The sequence below is a fragment of the Accipiter gentilis genome, chromosome 25 (genome assembly GCF_929443795.1).
Source record: "Accipiter gentilis chromosome 25, bAccGen1.1, whole genome shotgun sequence".
NCBI classification, from domain to species: Eukaryota; Metazoa; Chordata; class Aves; order Accipitriformes; family Accipitridae; genus Astur; species Astur gentilis.
In genome coordinates, this window is record NC_064904.1 from 5,512,640 (window position 1) to 5,534,077 (window position 21,438).

Below are 21,438 nucleotides of genomic sequence, written 5' to 3' on the forward strand. Positions count from 1 at the left end.
TGAGTCACAGTATTGATAGTTAATCCAGTCATTATCCTTTTTCCAAAAGTTTTTTTCCTATCAGGTAGTGATCTTTCCAGAGACATCGCTTTCTATCTGTATTTAAAAAGGACACAGCCAAGTTGAGTCCAAAACTCCGCATAGACAGAGGTCTCCCTCCCTCAAGTGAAACAAGAGGCTGTTGACCATAGAAACCAGCAACTTTCAGGAAGCAAAAAGTGAGGGAAAGGTGAAGGAGGGAAAGGGGAGGTCGAATGTATGAAGCTGAAAGTGAGAAACTAGAGAGAAATTCCATGTAGAAGACACCAGTTTTCACTGGTGATTGATGTCTGTGGTTAACTCCCAGACCAATCATCAGGTAGTACAATTTAAACCTCTTCACATTATTCCACAATGATTATTCAGTCCTGAGTGGAGGATGAACCATATTATTCCCCCTAAGCTGGGAAATGACATGTCCAAATAAGCTGCACCAGTGCTGGACCCTGCTGGTGTTTGAACTGCTTTGGCAACCTTGGCTCAGAGTTGAGTAAACACAGCTGAGGCAGTATGAGACAGTAAGTAAAAAAGGGGAGAAGGTGAAAAACATTTTAGTATCCCGGTTTAGGAATCAGAGGTGTAAAATAAAAGGGTTGGTGACCTTGGCTGGGGTTTTGAAGAATACATATGCGCTTTGTGGAAAACCAGTACCATAATCACAGAAGATGTTAGCAAGAGTTCAGAAATTCTGTGACTCGTCACTGAGACTAACAGCTTGTTTCACATAAGGACTGGAGAGCGGTCAAACAGAGGCAGATTTAGGGCACTGCACTATGCTGATTTCAAATCTGTTGATGTAAGTTGTTCTTAGACTGTAATAAAACTAGGTGCTGGTAATTTCACCTCTGTTCAGTGCTGATTTAGAAATGTTCATGTCCTCATTCTTAGTTAATTTGAGTGGACTTCACAGTTTGATAGCTGTACTGAAATCTTGCAATGTGGTAGAGGTGTTCCAGGAAGATTCCAGCTGTCTTCCGTGGAACTGCTACCTTGCAGTAATAAGGTCGAGATACAGCTGTATGAAGGCATCAGGCAAGAGCTAGCTATATGAGAAAATAATGTGAAATAACTAACTATTGTCAGAAAGAAAAGAAAACTCATCATGAGATTCTTGATCTGCAGCTCTTTAAAGGCAGTTTCTAGAGAGTCTGTCAGCTGGAGGCCAGGGAGAAAAAAAAAAATCCATGATCCCAAACCTTGGGGTCCTTTTAGCGTTATCTTGAGGACATTAAAACCATTAACACAAAGCCCAGTACACATGAAACACTGCATTCTGATATGCCGATGCATCCCCGTGTTGCATGTGTCATCACTGACTCCCTAGATTGGGAGATGAGATTTCATCATGCCTTTCAATTTTCTTTTCGTTGGCACAGAATTGTTAATGTATTTTTATTTGATAGTTTGATGTTGCCTTAATGAGTGCAAATACTTTTTTATAAAAGAGAAAAGAAGCTAAATGTAAGTCCAGGGCTTAATAAGGTATTAATGTTACCTTTTATTGTAGCTAATCCAGTCTCCTATAGATATTTTCATAATTTCATACTGATGGAAGGAGAGTTTTGAAGGCTATTTCATTAATACACCATCCTTTATAATACATATATTAAATGGATTTAATAGTTTAGGGTTGAGTCAGTTATTTGCTTCATAAGCTGCCACTTACCATTGCACAGATAATCACATTTGGCAGTCCTCTTTTGGTTCAGCAATGCAAATTGAATTAACATACCACAGAGATAAAATTTGCTCATAATTCTACTGTTTGTGAGGTGAGGGCTATGGAGGAGGATGCTTACTGTGCCTCCTGCCATATGGTGCTTTGCCTGCAAATAGAAAGCTTGGTCTTTGGCATCACACAGCATTAGACTGATGCACAAATGTCTCTCAAAGAAGTTGGGTGGTGTTTCATATCATTTCGTTGTACTTCATTTGGATGATCTGTTGCTGTCCAGATGGTACAAACCATGAAACTAGTTTACTAAAGAGTTGTCTCTAAAGGAATTTCCTTGCAGAATTTTTCAAGTAAATGCGCATGTTTCTCGGATTGCCCGTTCCTGATTTGCTTTAACACTGGTGCCTAGATTAGTATCCAGCAGAAGCTGAACTGAGTATTCGAGGGAAAATCCACATGTCATCCTGCTACAGAAAACTGGAACCACGTATCTAATGGAAATGGGAGCTTAAAGCTTTGTACTTCTTATTTTTTCTGGATGGCATCCAAGATTCGCAGTGAATTGTTCTTTTTTTTCTTCTTTGGTCCTTGTAAGATTTTTAAGTTACCAGCTTTTATGTATAAAAGCACTTGCTGAGTATACCATTTTTCTTCACTGACAATTCAGAGTTCAAGGCATGTTAGCTTGTGGTGTTAGAAAGAGTTATTTTAAAATTTGACAATTATGTGGTTTTTTTTTTTCTCATGTATTTAGGCTTTCTGTAATTCTGTAAAAATATAGCTTTAAAGTACTATGGCACATTTATGATTTTCTAATGACTAAATTTATTATATCTAATTTGGGAAGTAGCCTTATAAAGGAGGACTTTCATATGACAAATTTTAAGTATGAGTAAACTAGTTTCACTATGATTATATGATCTTTGGGTTGCCTTTGTTTCCAGTGTTAATACTGGAATAAATAACTAAAGTCAGCAAGCGAAAGTAGCCCTGCTTTTCTAAAGTACACAATTGCTGTCACAACGCTGACAGTGCACAGGCTATGCAAGAGGATCAGATGAGTGTATTATGCAGTTCCCCAAGACTACCTACGTGTCTGTTTGGCTGTACTGAGCTCACCACAGTCACTTCTGACACTGTCACCACTTCAGCACCTGAGCTAATATGTGAAATGTGACAGGGGACTGACCCTTTTGACATAGGTCGTAAAGAGAATATGGGAGGAATTTCTCCCATTGCCATCAGGAAGCTTTCAAAGCCGCTAACCTTCTTTCAATAATAATCTTCCCAGTGTGCTGATTTTGAAGAACAGTATGGGCCAAAGCCATGAATGTTTTTAAAGCAAGGGTGGTTCTAAGACATACTTAACCCCATTCGTTGCAACTCAGCTCATACAGGACCCCTGCATTCAGGGAGATGTAGTTGGAAGAAGTGATGATTTTTTGGCTTTGCACTCAAATCTTCTGAACAGATTATATTAGTAGAGAATTATAAATTAGTGCAAATTGCAGTACTGTGAAGGTTGTTGCAAGTTCAATTCTTGGTGCACAAACTGTTGGCATTTTACTGCTGACACCAGGTAACGATGCATGCATTTGCTTGACAGGTATAAAGAAGCTCATTTCTGCACACGGGGAAGTTTGTTTGCTATCACTGAGGCACAAACACATGTGTATGAATGCAACACCAGGCCTTGGGAAGTTGAGGCTCTGCAATGTGAAAAGGGAATTGTACGTAAGCAGAAATACACTAAGTGCAGAGGTGCCTAAAGCTGCTTACAGTGCTTAAACAAATTACACATATTTGAAATATTCAAGTTGGCTTGTGAATATGATTATAGAGGGGGTAAAAGTGGAAGTATGTAATTCGGTCTTCCATCTGTCCTTCCCCTTATACTTCTGCCCTGGGTGAGTCTGATGATCAACAGCCCCTGAATGCCAGGGCAAAGTGGTAGGTATTGCAGTCTGTAAATGTAACATGTCCTGAAGGGAGAGAAGAACAAGGGCAGAGGAACAAGATGCAGGCATTAAAAGGAGAAATGGGCTTCTGTGTACATCATTTGTCTAGCCCCCTTCCTGCAAAGGCAGAGTGGAGTTGATTGCATGTGTCCTTTCAAACAGCTACAGCTCCCTTCTCCCTTTGAGGAAACATTTAAGAGTTGTAACAGGCTTGAATGCTTAGCAGGTATTAAGAGTTGGCGTGTTTGTTGCCTCTGTGAGTGAATCAACTGCTGCTAAGGTGAAGAAATCACATGTTGGGGCAGGTTATAAAACCACAGATCCACGTGGTTGTTGAGATGTTCTGTCAGGCTTAGGAGATTTTGAAATTTAACTTCATTGGCACGCTGCCTGTCACAGTATGTATAGGGGATATGGGAACAGTGCTCTGATGGTACCCAGAAGTAATCCGGTAAGAGCCTAAGTCCAGGCAGGTGCCACTGGCATGCCTGGGTTACCCTGGCTGCTGCATACCAGACCTTCACTCCAGAGCCATGCAGACAGCTTAAGCTGTGCAGCTGCTCTTACATTCTGTTCTGAGGCATGCTATTTGCATGCTTTGTGTAGCTATTTAGCCACAGGCAGCTCAACCAGAGCTTTTTATCAAAAGGTGAATCATCCTTTCTGTTATAGCATAATCAAGGATTTTTTGTTTCCATGACTCAGAGAAAAAGGTGGTGATATCCCCTTCAAGTCATGGCTGGGTAGGCTGCTTTTGTTTCATCATTTATTCCCCCTCCCCAGTCGTGAAATAAACTGCAGAACGATGACGTTTCCAATATACACTTGGTTTTCTTGGTGCCCTCCCTTCCCCCTCAATAAGTTTGTGCTTGATAAGAGGAGCTGCGAGAGCCATGGGCTTGCAACAGTACCAGCAGGATAAATATTTCTGTATTTCTATCTGATTAAGATGATTAGTGTATGTTCCCCTCCTTTTTTTGGCAAAGGTTAGCCCCATTAGGTGTACTGCTCTTCATTTTATCTCCTTCTCCCATCTGTTCTATCTCTTTTCAGTAGAAACCAAGGAGATGTAGCTCCCACTCAGGCTGCCAGATAGCTCTGTCTCCCATACATGAGAAAATATCTCTGTGTGAAGTAGAGCGGTGCCCTGCTGCGCACACACATCAGATTGTACCATGAGGGCAGACCGTGCTCTCTCAAACTCCATGATAATGTCATATCCCCTCTGTCAGCTCATACAGGTGAGGGAATATCACTGCTCCCCTCAGTTAAATGATGCTGATTCCCAGGCCTAAGCTAGGAGCCAAGGGAATTCAAACAGCCTTTTCCTGAACAACCAGGTTATCATAACATTAGGTAAGAAAACCAAGTCTTTATTTAAAACATTAAAACCATGATAACTGAGTAAATGAAGAACAGTGCATGTAGGTAAGGTATACAGAATTTATAGATGACAATTACACAAAACCTATGATTACCTGGATAATAAAGCATACAGACAGCAAATGCTTACACTGAAAAACTCCAAACTTTGCCTTGGAACTCGCTGGCAGGAGGCCATTTCATTAAGGAAGAAATCTTACTTAGCAAGCTCCAAAGCCTTGCTTCATTTCCCTGACTTTTAAAGAAGATTTTGTAGTGACTCTATGTGAGAAAAATTGCATGCCATGAGTTCTGTGTAGAGAGGAGCATTATCTTTGAGAAAAGCTGTCTTCATACTAATTCATTTAAAACTACCTCTGTGAGGCAAGCAGAAATTTATTACAAGTGGTTAGTTATTATGAATACTTCATCACCAGACTATATATGAAGCAAGATGGTTTGCAGTGAAGTTGGTTTGCTTTTGCTTGGTGATCAGATACCTGGGCTCATTTCTATCTTCTGGCCTTCTGATTTCCTATTTAGTATTAACTCTGAATAAGTAAAGTCACATTAGAAAGATTAGAAAGATAGTGATTTTTATTCATGCTTCTTGAAACTTCAGTTTATACTAACAACCATTTTTAAAGTTGTACTGTGAAATATTTTACAGTCAACTGAATGAGATTACCAGGTAGGTAATAACTTCCCCGATGACACATCCATTTGGTCAAATTATGGGACAGGGGCATATTGCCTTGCTATAAGGTGGCAGTAAGGGGGATGCACAAGTGCCTGTGATGGGAACTGCAAACCTTTGCATCAGATTATGTGAAAGGATGTACCCCATGTGCAGGGTCACGTCATCATTGCTAGAGAATCAGGCCAGGGCTCTGGTCTGCTGTCCTAGTGCATTGCTGGAATACATGTATTCTCACAGCCACAGCTTGAATGGAGGAGACAGAGGGCAAATGAGGGATGCAATAAGAAAAATATTATACATGTCCTGAATACATCCATGTGGGCGTGGCATTTCAGACAGTGATGCAAGAACAACCATGTTGTGTAAGATGCCAGCAGCTGTAGCTCTGGGTCTTTTCTCCCAAAGGAGAAGTCTCCTTAATGCTTTTTTAGTTATTAATCATTTTAGTTAATATTAATTGTTAATGGGCAGAATTTATTTAAAACCACATGCTTTGGGTGCTGACTTATTTTTTGCCATAGTTTATTTCATGTGGTAGGGAATAACTCCTCTGAGAAATTTTGCTTTTGGCAGCTAGTGTAGCTGACAAGAAGTTCTCAAATTTGATGGTATTCCAATATTATTCCAGAAGGCTATTCCTCCCTGATTGCTACATTGGGGGAACTCATGTCTTTGCACATTCCTGTCATCCACCTACCACTTCTGTTTCATTCCTTCCTTCACCAGATTTAGATAGTAGACTTTCTGAAGAAAGTACTTGGAATCACTTCAATCTTTGTGAAACCATTTGCAAGACTGTGGAGCCCTATAAAAGTTTGTAGTTAAGAACCTGATGGAGGGCTACAACCATTGTATAATTTTTCAGGCAAGGCACACTTGAAGCCAGGAATATTACTTCAGGATTAATTTTTGTGCCTGTGGCTATCACTTTGGAAGTATATTTAGAGGAGACACAGAGAAGATGATAGTAAAAACAAGGCATTAAGAATGTGAAATTCTTAGTACAGTGGAAGTTAGTTTAAGTCACTGGAATGATGATAATTAATAATACCGAAGTATCAGTTCTCTGTTTTTTCTACAGAGCAGAAAAGAGATTCTGAGGTGGCAAGCTATAATGTAATAAGCTGGAAGATACACTCACGTTTGGTCATATATTTCTACAGATGCATCCTTATTTTTCAGTCTTCCATTTAGAGATGCTGTAAAATTAAAAAGACAAAAACAAAAACAAAACCCATATTTTTCTCTTTCAGCAATTAATGAATTTCCTGAAGATGTATTTACAAATAAAGAACGGCAGCAAGGAGGAGTTCTGCTTCATATCATTGCTGTAAGTTTTCCTCTACTGTCCTTTTTTTTTTCCTTTTATTTGTCTTGTAAGATGTTAATCATCTTAGTGGCCTCACTAAATAAAGCTCTGTATATGTCAGCATGTTTCTTATACTTTAATTTCAGTATTTCTAATATGTCTATATTGGTACAGATGCTCAAAAGATAACATCTTAGGGACGTGGTTTAGTGGGGGTCTTGGTAGTGTTAGGTTAATGGTTCAACTCGATGATCTTAAGGGTTTTTTCAACCTAAATGATTCTATGATTTATCTGAGAAACTGATGCAGTGTCTATGCATCCATCCTCTTGGAGATAAAATCCTGACTGCATGGATCACAGACTTGTATTTGTTTCTATTTCATCTTGTATAAACAGGGTTTGGGATTCATTGTTGATGACATCAAGCATGATGTGGAAGATTCTTGATTCTCTTTCTTTCCTATTGTGCCTCTTTGCAAAAGATGCAATTATAATTAGAATAAAAACAGCCCTGAAGAAATATAGAAAATCATAGAATCATAGAATGGTTTGGGTTGGAAGGGACCTTAAAGATCATCTAGTTCCAACCCCCCTGCCATGGACAGGGACACCTTCCACTAGACCAGGTTGCTCAAAGCCCCATCCAAGCTGGCCTTGAACACTTCCAGGCATCCACAGCTTCTCTGGGCAATCTGTTTAGTGTCTTATTACCTCACAGGAAAGAATTTTTTCCTAATATCTAATCTAAATCTATCCAGTTTAAAACTGTTACCCCTACGGTACCCCTACACTCCCTGATAGAGTCCCTCCCCATCTTTCCTGTAGGCCCCCTTTAGCTGCTGGAAGGCCACTATAAGGTCTTCCTGGAGCCTTCTCTTCTCCAGGCTGGACAACCCCAACTCTCTCAGCCTCTCCTCACAGGGGAGGTGCTCCAGCCCCCTGACCATCTTCATGGCCCTCCTCTGGGCCCACTCAAGTAGGTCCATGTCTTTCTTATGCTAAGGGCCCCAGAGCTGAACACAGTACGTGTCATGTGGAGTTTTATATTTTGTTGTAGAAAAAAACAAAACAAGTAAGGCCTGCAGGCTCCAGTTTTCCATTCCCAGCTCAGGGAAAGTAAAGTAGAAAGGATTTGTGTTTGATGGACAACAGCAGGGTTAGGCCCACTGCATGAGCACAGCAAATAAAGCCATGTAAGACACGTGTGCAGGGAACCAGGATCATTCCTGAAAGGTTTGGTGCAGTGAGCCACGGTCAGGGTCCACTTATTTCCAGGTGTGATTATTTCTTGAGTATTGTTAATCAACATGGTGTTACTTTCTGTTGAATTACTTGGTCTGATAATTAATTGAAAATATAGGTGATGACTATGTAACTCTGTAAGCCTTAGCCATTACTTTCCTTTATATGAAGTCTGTTGTGGCGCCCTATTCTGTCAACCTGTGGTACCTTTCATATTCTAGGGTCTGGCAAACATTCTTTTTCTAAAATAATCCTACATTCAGGAATCTGGTTTTATGCCATAAATTGATCAGCAGAGGGATTTTTATTTGGAATGGAATAAAAAATGAAGCTATGTATTTCTGCTATTCTGAATAAATACAGCATTGCCTTCTTTCCTCTTTTCACGTACAGGAAACATCTGAAGTATTTCCTGAATTTATTTTCTTTACAGGCTCTTTATATGTTCTATGCTTTGGCTATAGTATGTGATGACTTCTTTGTTCCATCCTTAGAGAAAATTTGTGAGGTATGTTAAAGTACTTTATTCCCCTTTTGGAAATTTATTTAGAGAATATTGTAGAATCAAACATTTTGTGCCATCTTTGTTTGGAGTTCATTCCTGTCAACTTTTAGGCCTTGGTCCTTTTCAAATGAGTTGACATTTCCATCAAAAAATGAAGCTGTGGTCTAGACACATTGGTCCCCCTGGCCGCAGTCAAGGAGAAGAAATGAAAGATTTAATGAGATCAGATAGCAAAATCCACTCTTAAATACCTGAAGCATGTAGCTAGGATGGGTATGACATATGGATGAGTTGGGTTTATTATTGTACTCCTAGTTTTAAAAGTCACTTGTGAAAAGAAATCATGCATAGACAAATTAATGTGTTGGCTATGCAAATTTTATTGCACATCTACCACTGTATCAGCAAGGAGAAAGCAAGTGTATGCAGTCCTAGCATCAAGTGGATAAAAGTGAGAAAAGGGAGAATGCATGAGAAAAGTATGTGCCTTGGTTTGATATGGAATGAGAATACATATTTTATATGCAAAAAATTAGTACATAAATGTAATTCCTTTACATAATTGTTGAGAATACTTTGCAAAATTACATGTGGGATTCTAATTAAGTGAGTTGATTGGGACAGGGTAGAATCTATACTTGCCATATAAATGTTGTGTTAGGTCAGGCTTTGGTGAACTACTACAAAATGAATACAAAATCAGATTTTAATTCCTTTTCTGAGGGCAAAATGAAAATCTCATCTCCTTTGCTTTTTAACAAAAATGTGTGTAGCTGTTTTCTGGAAAACTTGTGTAACTAGTTAAAAAGTCTATTTTTATATGGATGTGTGTACTAAATTCCTATTAGTGTTACTCAGAGCTAGGTACTTACAATTATCAATAGGAGAACAAGTAGAAGAATAAGGGAGGTGGCCAATAATAGTAAAATACTCAAAAGGGAAAGAAAAGATCCCTATTCAGATGCTCTGTCTTCAACATGCACCTCATACACCATATTTAAGTTGTACCAGTTGGGTTGTACCAATTAAGCTGTCACTGATCCTTCATAAAATCTTTGCCTCTTGTCTCGTGTTCTGCTGAACATTAAAACAGCGAAGAAGAATTCAGAGACCATAGTTACGTTTGAGGTCCTGCAATGATATGACTGGTAATAGATGAAATGGTACAATAAGGGCTTGTATTTATGTTTTGTCAAGTTCTGTAGGATGTCATTTTCATCAGCTCAAAATGTTGCATACTGCCTGAAAAAAACAGGAAGAAAAATAAGGTACTAGAGATGAGACTAGAGACTCTCAAAAAGGAAAAAGCTCCTCCATAAAACGTCTTTATAGTTCAAGGGAAAGATCTTCAGACAGTATTAAATGGATGCAGCCCACTCGTGGAGCTACTCAGGTTTCTTCTGGCCTGAGAACTCTAAGTTATCTATATCCTATTAGAGCTTAAGAGACACTGTCATAAAAGTAGACCTGTTTTCAGTACACAGGCCTCTCTGTGTCTAATTGGACTTATTTTGCCTGTGTCAGCGGACTCACTTTTGATTAATACACTTGTAAAGTGAAGCCAGAATCAGCCCTGCTGTTTGTAAGATTTATTCACAGAGGTTATATTTTTCTCTTATGGATTTTTGTTTTCAAATTTTAGAAGGCCCAAGAATTGCCCTTAATTCTTGAATGATTGTGTTTAGAGTTCCAAAAGTAAATTAATGAAAACAATTTGAGATGTTTACAACGTTTTTGAATCTGCAGAGATGCTTTTCTCTAATCAGCTACATGTAAGCTACAATTGGCTATTCAGTTATGTATAAGTAGGTAATTTTATCTGATACTTCTTTGAGTTAGGGTATAAACATTTTACTTGCCCAAAGTCTATTTGCCTTCTCAAAAGGCAGTGTCTAATTTTGTATCATAGTGACTGTTCCTCCTTTAATAGCACTGTGGCCAGAAAATGAAGAGCTTATATCTTCGCAGCTGTAGAACTGTGCAATGTAAATACAGTAGCAGTGCTGAAATTACCAATGCTTTTCTTCCAGAAACTACATTTGAGTGAAGATGTTGCTGGAGCCACATTCATGGCAGCAGGGAGCTCCACTCCAGAACTGTTTGCATCTGTTATAGGTATGGAGCCCACACACTAGCTTTTATGAGATCTGCTGTTAAAAAATCAGCAGCAGTTCAAGCAGAGATATCCAAAAGTGCTACCATTCTTCTGTCAATTTATGATCAGCAATTGCAGCTGTCAGCTAGTCTGTGGTTCATGGTATAATTAACTACTCAAAATATCTCGTGAAACTGTGAATCTCCTCTCAAAACACAAAGAGGAATGGCTGATTCTCAACACAGGAAGTAAAAGAAGAGATTTATTGCAGTCCCCTGAGAGAGAATTTGAGATATTTGATGCCTCTTTGGCTTCTTTCTTCACAAATAAAGGGAATTAATTTTAGCAAGGAAGTAGGAGAACAGGGAACATGGGAAAAGAAAAAATTAATGTATAGATAAGTCAGATCTGTTTAAGGCAGAAGGACATGGTGTATATTACTTAAAGAATTATTTGAAGTAATCTTGGAAATATTAAAGATTATTGGTATAGAGAGGAGGTCTAAATGCCAAAAGCAGTTCCTATTAAGAGAAGGAAGGACACAGGATTACACTGGTAGAGAAGGGGGAAAGCAGCAAATTTCATAGAATCATTGAATAGTTTGGGTTGGAAAGGACCTTTAAAGGTCATCTAGTCCAACCTCTCTGCAATAAGCAGGGACATGTTCAACTAGATCAGGTTGCTCAGAGCCCCATCCAACCTGACCTTGAATGCTTCCAGGGTTGAGGCATCTACAGCCTCTCTGGGCAACCTGTGCCAGTGTCTCACACCCTCATCGTAAAAAAATTTCTTCCTTATATCTAATCTAAATCTACCTTCTTTTAGTTTAAACCCATTACCCGCATCCTATCACAACAGGCGCTATTAAAAAGTTTTTCCCAATCTTTCTTATAAGCCCCCTTTAAGTATTGAAAGGCCTCAGTAAGGTGTCCCCGGAGCCTTCTCTTCTCCAGGCTGAACAACCCCAAGCCTCTCAGCCTTTCTTCATAGGAGAGGTGTTCCATCCCTCTGATCATTTCTGTGGTCCTCCTCTGGACCTGCTCCAGCAGGTGCATGTCTGTCTTGTACTGAGGACTCCAGAGCTGGACACAGTACTTCAGGTGGGGTCTCACCAGAGTGGAGTAGAGGGGGAGAATCACCTCCCTTGGCCTGCTGGCCGTGCTTCTTTTGATACAGTGCAGGATACCGTTGGCTTTCTGGGCTGTGAGCACTGTCGTGGTTTAACTCCAGCCAGCAACCAAGCACCACGCAGCCGCTCACTCTCTCCCCCCCATCCAGTGGGATGGGGGAGGAAATCGGGAAAAAAAAGCGCAAAACTCCTGGGTTGAGATAAGAACAGTTTAATAGAACAGAAGAGAAGAAACTAATAATGATAATAACACCACTAATAAAATGACAACAGTAGTAATAAAAGGATTGGAATGTACAAATGATGCGCAGGGCAATAGCTCACCACCCGCCGACCGACACCCTGCCAGTCCCCGAGCAGCGATTCACTGCCCCCCCACTTCCCAGTTCCTATACTAGATGGGACGTCCCATGGTATGGAATACACCATTGGCCAGTTTGGGTCAGGTGCCTCGGTTGTGTCCTGTGCCAACTTCTTGTGCCCTGGCTGGGCATGAGAAGCTGAAAAATCCTTGACTTTAGTCTAAACAATACTGAGCAACAACTGAAAACATCAGTGTTATCAACATTCTTCGCATGCTGAACTCAAAACATAGCACTGTACCAGCTACTAGGAAGACAGTTAACTCTATCCCAGCTGAAACCAGGACGAGCACACATTGCCAGCTCATGTCCAGCTTTTCATCCACTAGTACCCCCAAGTCCTTCTCTGCAGGGCTGCTCATAATCCCTTCATCCCCCAGTCTGTATTGATACTGGGCATTGCCCTGACCCATGTGCAGGACCTGGCACTTGGCCTTGTTGAACCTCATGATGTTCACATGGGCCCACTTCTCGAGTTTGTCTGCATCCCTTTGGATGGCATCCTATCTCTCGGGCATGTCAACTGCACCACTCAGCTTGGTGTTGTCTGGAAACTTGCTGAGGGTACACTTGATCCCACTATGTTATTGATGAAGATATTAAACAGTACTTGTCCCAATATGGACCCCTAAGGGTCACCACTCATCACCATCTCCATCCGGACATTGAGCTGTTGACCACTACCCTCTGGATGCGACCATCCAACCGATTCCTCATCAAAAAGCAGTCCACCATCAAATCTATATCTCTCCAATTTAGAGAAAAGGATGTTGTGGGGGACTGTGTCAAAGGCCTTACGGAAGTCCAGATAGACAACATCTGTAGCTTTCACCTTGTCCACTGATGTAGTCACTCCGTCATAGAAGGCCACTAGGTCAGGCAGGACTTGCCCTTAGTGAAGCCATGCTGGCTGTCTCGAATCACCTCCCTGTCCTCCATGAGCCTTAGCATGAAGGGTTGGTAGTTCCCAGGGTCCTCCTTTCTACCCTTTTTAAAAATGAGTGCAATGTTTTGCTTTTTCCAGTCACCAGGGACTTCACCTGATTGCCACGAGTTTTCAAATACCATGGGGAGTGGCTTGGCAACTACATCAGCCAATTCCCTCAGGACTGTGGGATGCATCTTGTCAGGTCCCCCTGACTTATGTATGTTCAGGTTCCTCAGGTGGTCATGAACCCGATCTTCTCTTACAGTGGGAGGGACTTTGCTGCCCCAGTCCCTGTCTTGTGGTCCTTCCACTCAAGAGGTGTGGGAAGAGAGGTTGCCAGTAGAGACTGAGGCAAAAAAGTTGTTGAGTACCTCAGCTTTCTCCTTGTCCATTTTTACCAGTTTGCCAGTCTTGCTCATCTTGAGGGTTTATGCTTTCTTTGACCTTCCTTTTCTGGCTGACATACCTACAGAAGCCCTTTGTAGTATTCTTTGCATCCCTTGCCAACTTGACCTCCAGCTGCACCTTGGCCTTCCTGACCCCATCCCTACACAACCAGGCAGCATCCCTACACTCTTCCCAGGATACCTGTCCCTGCTTCCACTGCCCGTGCATTTCCTTCTTTCCCGTTAGTTTGACCAGCAAACATTGACTCATGCATGCCAGTCTCTTGCCTTCCTTTCCTGATTTCTTACACCTGGGGATTGAGAGTTCTTGCTCTCTATGGAAAGTGTCCTTCAAGATCTGCCAGCTCTGTTCTGCTCCCTTGTCCCTGAGGGCAGTTTCCCAGGGAGTCTTACTCACTAACTCCTTGAACAGCTAGAAATTTACTTTCCTAAAATTCAGGGTCCTGACTTTACTCTTTGTCTGACCCATATCCCTCAGGACTGCAAACTCCACCAGTGCATGATCACTGCAGCCCAAGCTGCCTCCAATCTGGATGTCACCAGTTAGCTCACTTGTGTTGGTGACCAACAGGTCCAGTATTGCATCCCCTCTGGTAGGGCTGTCTATTACCTGGCTTAAGAAGTTATCCTCAGTGCACTCCAGGAGTCTTCTGGATTGTGTACAGCTCCCCATGCTACTTTTCCAGCAGGTGTCAGGTGGTTGAAGTCCCCCAGCAGGAAGAGAGCCTGCGAGCGCAATGCCTCCTGTAGCTGGAGTAAGGCTTTGTCAGTAGGCTCCCCTTGATTGGGCGGCCTGTAGTAGACACAACCACAAGGTTTCCTTTGTTGCCTCGGTCTCTAATTCTTGCCCATAAGCTTTCAACCTGCTCGTGGGTATTCTTCAGAGACAAGCTCTTCACAATCTATCTGTTTCTTGATGTACAGGGCAACCCTCTGCCCCTCTCTCCTCACCTGTCCCTTCTGAACAGCCTGTAGCCATTGATAGCCACACTCCAGTAATGAGATTTGTCCCACCAAGTTTCAGTAATGGCAACTAGGTTGTAGCTTTCTAGCAGCATGATGGCTTAAATCTGATAAATCTGTCTTTAGTAAAGCCTTAGTAGGCTTTCTGCTACTATCCCAACTGACGTTTTTACAAACTTCAGGGAAATACAGTCTAAAGGAATGCACTATAACCTCATGTCCAACTTATTAAAAAGCAGTGAGTGTAAGCCTTTAAGGCTCCCTTTAGCAAAAGATTTAAAGTGCAAGTAGATACAGCTCTGTAGTGCATTCATGTTATCTTTGGTTCTGTCTCAGTGCTGAAGATTACACTAGATAATCCCTGGAGGTCCATTCCAGCTGTTAATTTTTGTCATTCTGATACAATTATGTTACAGATAGATATCTGAGGCATAGGTGGGTTCAGTACTAATGGAAATCTGAAAGTTGGTACTAGAACAGGTTAAGTCTGAATCCTGGTTGTCTGTTTGAGTCAGAAGGCACTACTGCACCCAAAGTGGCTACCAGTTTTTTGAGGGAAGAATCTGTTACTCCCATGAGACATTGCAAGGAAGAACACACTAAATATTAAATACTGGGAGAAAGGCTTATGTGGTTTATTATACTGTTTGAAATAAATTCCATGCTCCTGATGTGACTGGAGATGGTTTGTGTTCATTTGAATGTATTACTGCACCACTCACAATCAAGCTGTGAGATACAGGACTTACTGTTGAACTAACTAGCTAAGAAATCATTTACATTTAATAAAAATACATATGTAGAGATGTTAAGCCAAAAATGGGGAGCTGCTAGCTAGACTAAAAGCACAAAATATTCCACAGAGAAGTGAGCATTTATTATGAAACAGGTTTTGGTTAAACTTTCAAACGTCTTTTGTTCTCATGTCATGCCTGTTCTAAGTAATTGCACGTGACGTAAAATGAAATGACAGAGGTAATAAAACGTGTTTTGCTCCCTCTGCAGGTGTATTTATCACTCACGGAGATGTAGGAGTAGGGACCATTGTCGGTTCAGCAGTTTTCAACATCCTCTGCATTGTTGGTGTCTGTGGAATGTTTGCAGGACAGGTTAGTAAGATATTTACCTTTATGGAGTTCAATTTCTTACAATTTAGGGGTTTCCATGAGCAAGTACTAAAAAAAAAAAAAAAAGAGTATTAGTCAAAACCAAAAATGTACTAGCATTGTGAAAAATGTCAAATGTTGTAAAGAATTTACAAATGATTTACAAACAGCAAATGTTTCCAGAAGGTTCAGCTGTAGTTTCAGCACTCTGAACATGTAGCATACAGAGGAAACTGGTTCCGGTTCCTCTTCATACAATACTGTGTTCACAGTCAACTGATCAGTGCATTTGCTGATCCTTCCTGGTGTACTGATGGTGGTCAAAGAATCTAGGACACAAGCATGAGATTTGGTCCATCTACTCAGTAGATGGTAGATTGTGTATCATATCTTTTCAGGTATGAAATCCGATATATCCACAAATATAATGAAGTGGGAACTATTGATTTGCTGCAGTACAATGAATTGTACTTTACAATTTAAACTATGACCAATTAAAATATCATTAGTAAGAAATGTATTTCATTAATGGAAATTTCTATATGATTTTTATTACTGGTGGTTGTTATAGATCCATTGTCTAACAGACTGATACGTCTTCTATTAGCATAAAACTGTGATTGGTTGCAGAATCATTGCTAATAATAATTCTACTCACACACCTAAGTGATTGCAAGATAGAGGCCTTTGTTTTGTCTTTAAAATGGCATATTTTTGTTGGCTGAAGGTGTGATATTTTTCAGGTGGTTTGTCTCACCCAGTGGGCTGTGTTCCGGGACTCTGTGTACTACACAATATCTGTGATTGTACTTATTGTTGTAAGTAGTTCTCTTACCAGTTAATGTGTTTCATTGCTTGAATTTTTGGAGGACCAGCCTGCTGACCATTGGTATACAGTGGTAAACAATTATTTTCCTAGCTAGTTCTAGTGATATCCGGAAGTGAGGGCTTAGCTGCACAATATGGTCCAAATATGAAAACTTCATACAGACCCACAGAGTATGTGTCCATCATGACCATCACTATCCATTCATGTTGTACCTACAGTCTGTAAAGTTCTGCAGGCTAGCAGTCTACTGTTAACACAGTGCTGTTAGCACTCTCTTCTGACCTAGGGGACTGCTTGCTGTGGAGATAAAAAATTTTGAGCTGCACCTCTGTTTTAAATAGGGAAGGTGGCTGTTTCTTGCTTCTACACAGTAATTTTATTTCACAGATTCTTGGTAAATTTTTCTAAATAGAGCACAGGTGAGATACCACTTTGTCCATCTGGAACAGTGTAGTAGTTCTTGAATGTAATGAATATGGATCACTAGCTGTCTATTCAGTTACAGGAGTAACATAGTGTGGAGTAAAATGTGTATAACCACTTGGCTTAAAAGCAGAAGTAAAATGGCTGTCTTTTCTGCTAAAACTAGGCTAGCTGTTAAAAGGACTCAGAGCTACATCTCTTCAGAGTACACGACTTTGCTGTCATTTCCACAGCACAGCATGTGGGTACATGTGTGTGTATTTGTCTGTGTTTCACATGCTCACACTGTTTTACTAAATAGTATTTATAAAAATCACTAAGAGGGATCCAAATCTTGTTCACAGGGTTTGTACTTTGTGCGTGGCGCAATCCATACAGTGAATGTTCTGGTTAGAAAGGGTCAAAACTCAAGTAGCTTCTGGCTAGATATGACTGATTTTTATTAAATGATTTTGACTGTTTTTCAAGATAGATCAGAGAAATGGTCAATTTATGTTTCCTTTTTTTTTTCCTTCTTCTAGTTCATATATGATGAGAAAATAGAATGGTAAGTTGTGTTATTCCCTACAGTCCTGTAGTTGCCATGAGACGGATCAGTAAATAGAGTTACAGTGTAATGAGCTAATGAACATTTGTTCATACATGCTGGGAGTATGAGCTGGATTTGACACCTAGGAAATCCTATGTATTTTATTTTTTATGATGATCAGGGAAAACTAAAAGAAAGTTTAAGAACCTGGAAATATTAATGAAGTAAATCGGCTATATGTAAGGTTGAAGGGCTCACGTGCAAGAGAGTAACCAAGGTTCTGCTGCTCTGAATCTGGCTGTTAACATTAATGGGAATGCTAGGTGTCCCAAAGAACAGTCCAAGGTGGAATCCTAGTGGAAGATAATAAGCATCATGTAAAAGAGTCTTCTCAGAGTGCCTGGCCTGTGCTTCAGCACTGAAATGACAAAAGGCCTTGGCATTATGATACTCAAAGGGTAGCAATGGTTTCAGTCTGCATAGCATATTTCTGACATATATGCCTTACATTTTATTTGCATGTTTATTGGAACTTGAGAGTCTGCTTGCCCCGCGTTCTGCTGAGACACAGTCTAATCTTAGTGATGTGAATCCTGTGTACACAAGTGTGACTTGTACTAGATGTTTAATGCATACCCTTAAATAAAACTTGTAAAGCATACAGCTGTTTGAATGGCCTTTTAACACTGGGGGTTTTTTTGTCTCTTTGAGGTGGGAAAGCCTTGTACTCATCATTATGTATTCATTCTACATACTTATCATGAAGTAAGTGCTTTTCTCTTCCGTAAGCCCTTTAGGTGTTAATTGACCATCATTCTTTTGGTGTGGTTTTGTCCTTGGCCTTCCTGCTGAGGACAATACAACCAGTCATGTTTCTGTGTAAGATCCCTTGCTTTTTCATGCTTAATCAGTTTTGCTCTAGATTTGCGCTCAGTCAACAGCAAATATTTTCAGGCATACTTTTCACAGTGCGCTGAGGTAAAGTAGCTTTCAGAAGAAATTGAGAGAAAATGTCATTTATACAAAGATGCATGAAAGAGTCCACTGGGTACTCTGGATTGTAAGCACACAGCATGTCAGCTATTACACGGATTTTGTAACCTCTGGAGAACAAGGTCAAAGAACATTAGACAGACTGCTAAGCATGTATTTATTTTCAGACCATCTCATACCAGATTGTATACTGACATCCTTCTTCTGTAGCGTCACTGCCTTTGACAGGAGAGTCAGAGGTCTGACTGTTACTGCAAGGGTCTGTGAGTCCACCCTTCTACTGCAAGTTGCTTAGACTTATCCCTTGGTGACCTCCCCACACAAATCATCATTTTTGAAACTTCAGCCTCCCTTTTCTCCTACATCATGTCTTAGCAGAGTTCATTGACAGCTCTTGTAGATTCTACCCTAGCGCTAAAATAGATGCATTCTTTCTTTAGAAAGGTATGGTCAACAGTCCCAGAAATGCTCAAGCACCTGCCATGAGGAACACCGTACTGAGAAAAACAGCAAGGTGAATTGCAAGCCGATGCAGGAGGAAAGAAGCTGTTATATAGTGAATGCCCTGGCTCTGAAATCCGCAGCTCCAGTGTTTTGCCTTCATTAAATCTGCACTAGTGTCTTTTTGCAGTTTGCTGTATCTCATGAGAGATAGGTGCAGCCCTTGCTTTCCTGTCAGCTTGCCACTGAATTGGATAGTCCTTTCTCTTAACTTCCTATTAGTTGTCAGAGAACATGCATCTAGGCTTTACTGGTTGCCTGCATAAGTTGTTCTCAGATGCTTGAAAGTTTGACGAGGAAATGCAACAATCCAACCTTTTCAGATCTTACCCTTGCACTTTCAGGTACAATGTGAAGATGCAAACTTTCTTCAGCCTTAAAAGCAAGAATGTTGGAAATGGTGACACAGTCAACAATGAGCTAGAAGATGGTAATAAATGTTATGACTCTAGTTGTGATGACCCGTCCATTCCATTACTATGGAAAGGTAAGGCTGAGCAGACAGGACTTGAAAAAAGAATAGTTCCCAGAATATCCTTTTTATTTCTTTAATGTGGATCAAAACAGTGTTACTGTTCAATCATAAGCAGGAATTTTATTGGGTTAACTTCACAATTCAGGAGTCAGACTGCCAGATGAAAAAAACCCAATCAATTTTTTTTTTTTATATATTTTGAAAGCAAGCTGCTTTGCACATTGGCAATTTGGCTCCCTTTTTATCTTCTGTTCAGTGATGAGTTACAACACTGTGAAAGAAATCTATTTTTTTTTTTGCCAGGAAGAAGGTAATTGTCACTTCAAAAATTAGTTTGGAACTAGAAGCTGAGACTTGGGTGTTGAAGTAAAGGACATGGGCAGATCAGTGGGCAAGAGGGATTACGTGTTGAGTTCAGATCCTCAGAAGACTGCTTTCACATGCCTAAATAGCTCTGCATACATTGCCAAGCACATATGTAAAATTAAGAAATGCAGATTCTTTGCTTTCTATGTCTTTGTCATAAAGGGGAAGAAGGTGATACCCAGCTTCTGGTACTGAAGGTAACCAAACATAGCTGGGTATTTTTGGCTTTTTTGTAAGCCTGTTTTTATCATTGTCTTATCCCTCTTCTCTTCCATTCCCTCTTTCCTCTGTAGAGCAAAATCATTCCTACTTTCAAAACACAAACCATGTAACTTAGTGAGCTCTTGGGCTGCTCTTAATGAGTGAGGTCTCCTTGCTTTGTTCTTTGCAAACATCTCCCATTCTAGGAGACTTAGCTCAGCAGCAATGTAGGTAGCATTTGGAAAGGTCCTCGTGTAATAACAAATGGTGGTAAACAGGAATTTAGAGCAGACTCAGAGAATCCCACTTTTTTCTGCTTTTAGTGTTTAGGCTAGGATCTCTTCAAGGTAGGTACTGTCACTTACTACAGGTTTATGCAGTGACAGCACACATATACTCTGGTCTCAGGTATGGTGTTTAGACAACAGTGTAATAGGTATTTAAAATTATTTCTCATAGGACATTGTAGCATAATTAAATTAGGATGTCTTTGAAATACTTTGATCTCATTTTACAATGAATTTTTGTGAACATTGACTATGATATAGTGAGGTCTGTCACTTGGATGTGGAACTACATACATACAAGGTTCAGAGGATACCTCCTATGGCAGTTGTTACTTGTGTATTCAAGTGGGGACACAGGAAAAGAGTGATCCAGTGAAAGAACACAGATACTAGTGGTTTTTACCTCTGAGGCATTTGTTGGGTTCTGATGTCATCTCCCTGCATGTTCTCTTCTGTAGCCCCTCTGTGGTAAAGGATTGATGGCACAGATTGCTTGCCTGTCCACCTATTTCCTTTTCAGAAAATCACCTATTTCCTTTTCAGGAAATGTGAAGATTATTTAATGCTTGTGAAGAACATGCAGAACTTCTAGGAAAAGGAGCAAGTTAATAAAAACCTGGACTCATAAGAATGGTGTCTCCACTAACTGGCCACAGCAGATTTCTCTCTAATTTCCCTTAAAGATGCACTGAGACTGCAGTTTCAGTCACATCCCCTTTGTCTTCTCCAGCACGACTTATACAAATACATGTTGCGTTGGAGGGACCATTGTTTAAAGTGTGAGAGTGTAGATATTATCCCAGGCAAACCTACCTGGGATGAGAGAGGACATGAAGAAGAGATTAAGGATGTGACAGGGTTTGGAGTGAGCAGTGAGAGAGGAGGATGGCAGTATTAGCCTAGCTGCTTTGTAGATGGGTGCTTTATGTGTCAAGAAGCTGTCCTAGAAAATCATCACATGGCTGCCTGTTGCATCTCGCTCCTCTTGAGTCAAAACGTGCCATAACCTACCTGTGACTCGCTGTCAGTTGGCACTTGGCTGGCTTCACAAGC

General features: G+C 40.5%; 1 protein-coding gene across 1 annotated transcript in view; it reads left to right on the top strand.

Moving 5' to 3' along the window:
• Positions 1 to 21,438, top strand: part of LOC126050439 (ras and Rab interactor 3-like) — a 172,019-nt gene that overhangs the window by 48,681 nt on the left and 101,900 nt on the right. The window contains exons 3-10 of the mRNA XM_049828303.1: positions 6,988 to 7,064; positions 8,720 to 8,794; positions 10,822 to 10,906; positions 15,681 to 15,784; positions 16,525 to 16,599; positions 17,555 to 17,580; positions 18,274 to 18,327; positions 19,401 to 19,543. Coding sequence (XP_049684260.1) covers positions 6,988 to 7,064; positions 8,720 to 8,794; positions 10,822 to 10,906; positions 15,681 to 15,784; positions 16,525 to 16,599; positions 17,555 to 17,580; positions 18,274 to 18,327; positions 19,401 to 19,543 — 639 coding nt within the window. The remainder of the gene's footprint in view (positions 1 to 6,987; positions 7,065 to 8,719; positions 8,795 to 10,821; positions 10,907 to 15,680; positions 15,785 to 16,524; positions 16,600 to 17,554; positions 17,581 to 18,273; positions 18,328 to 19,400; positions 19,544 to 21,438) is intronic.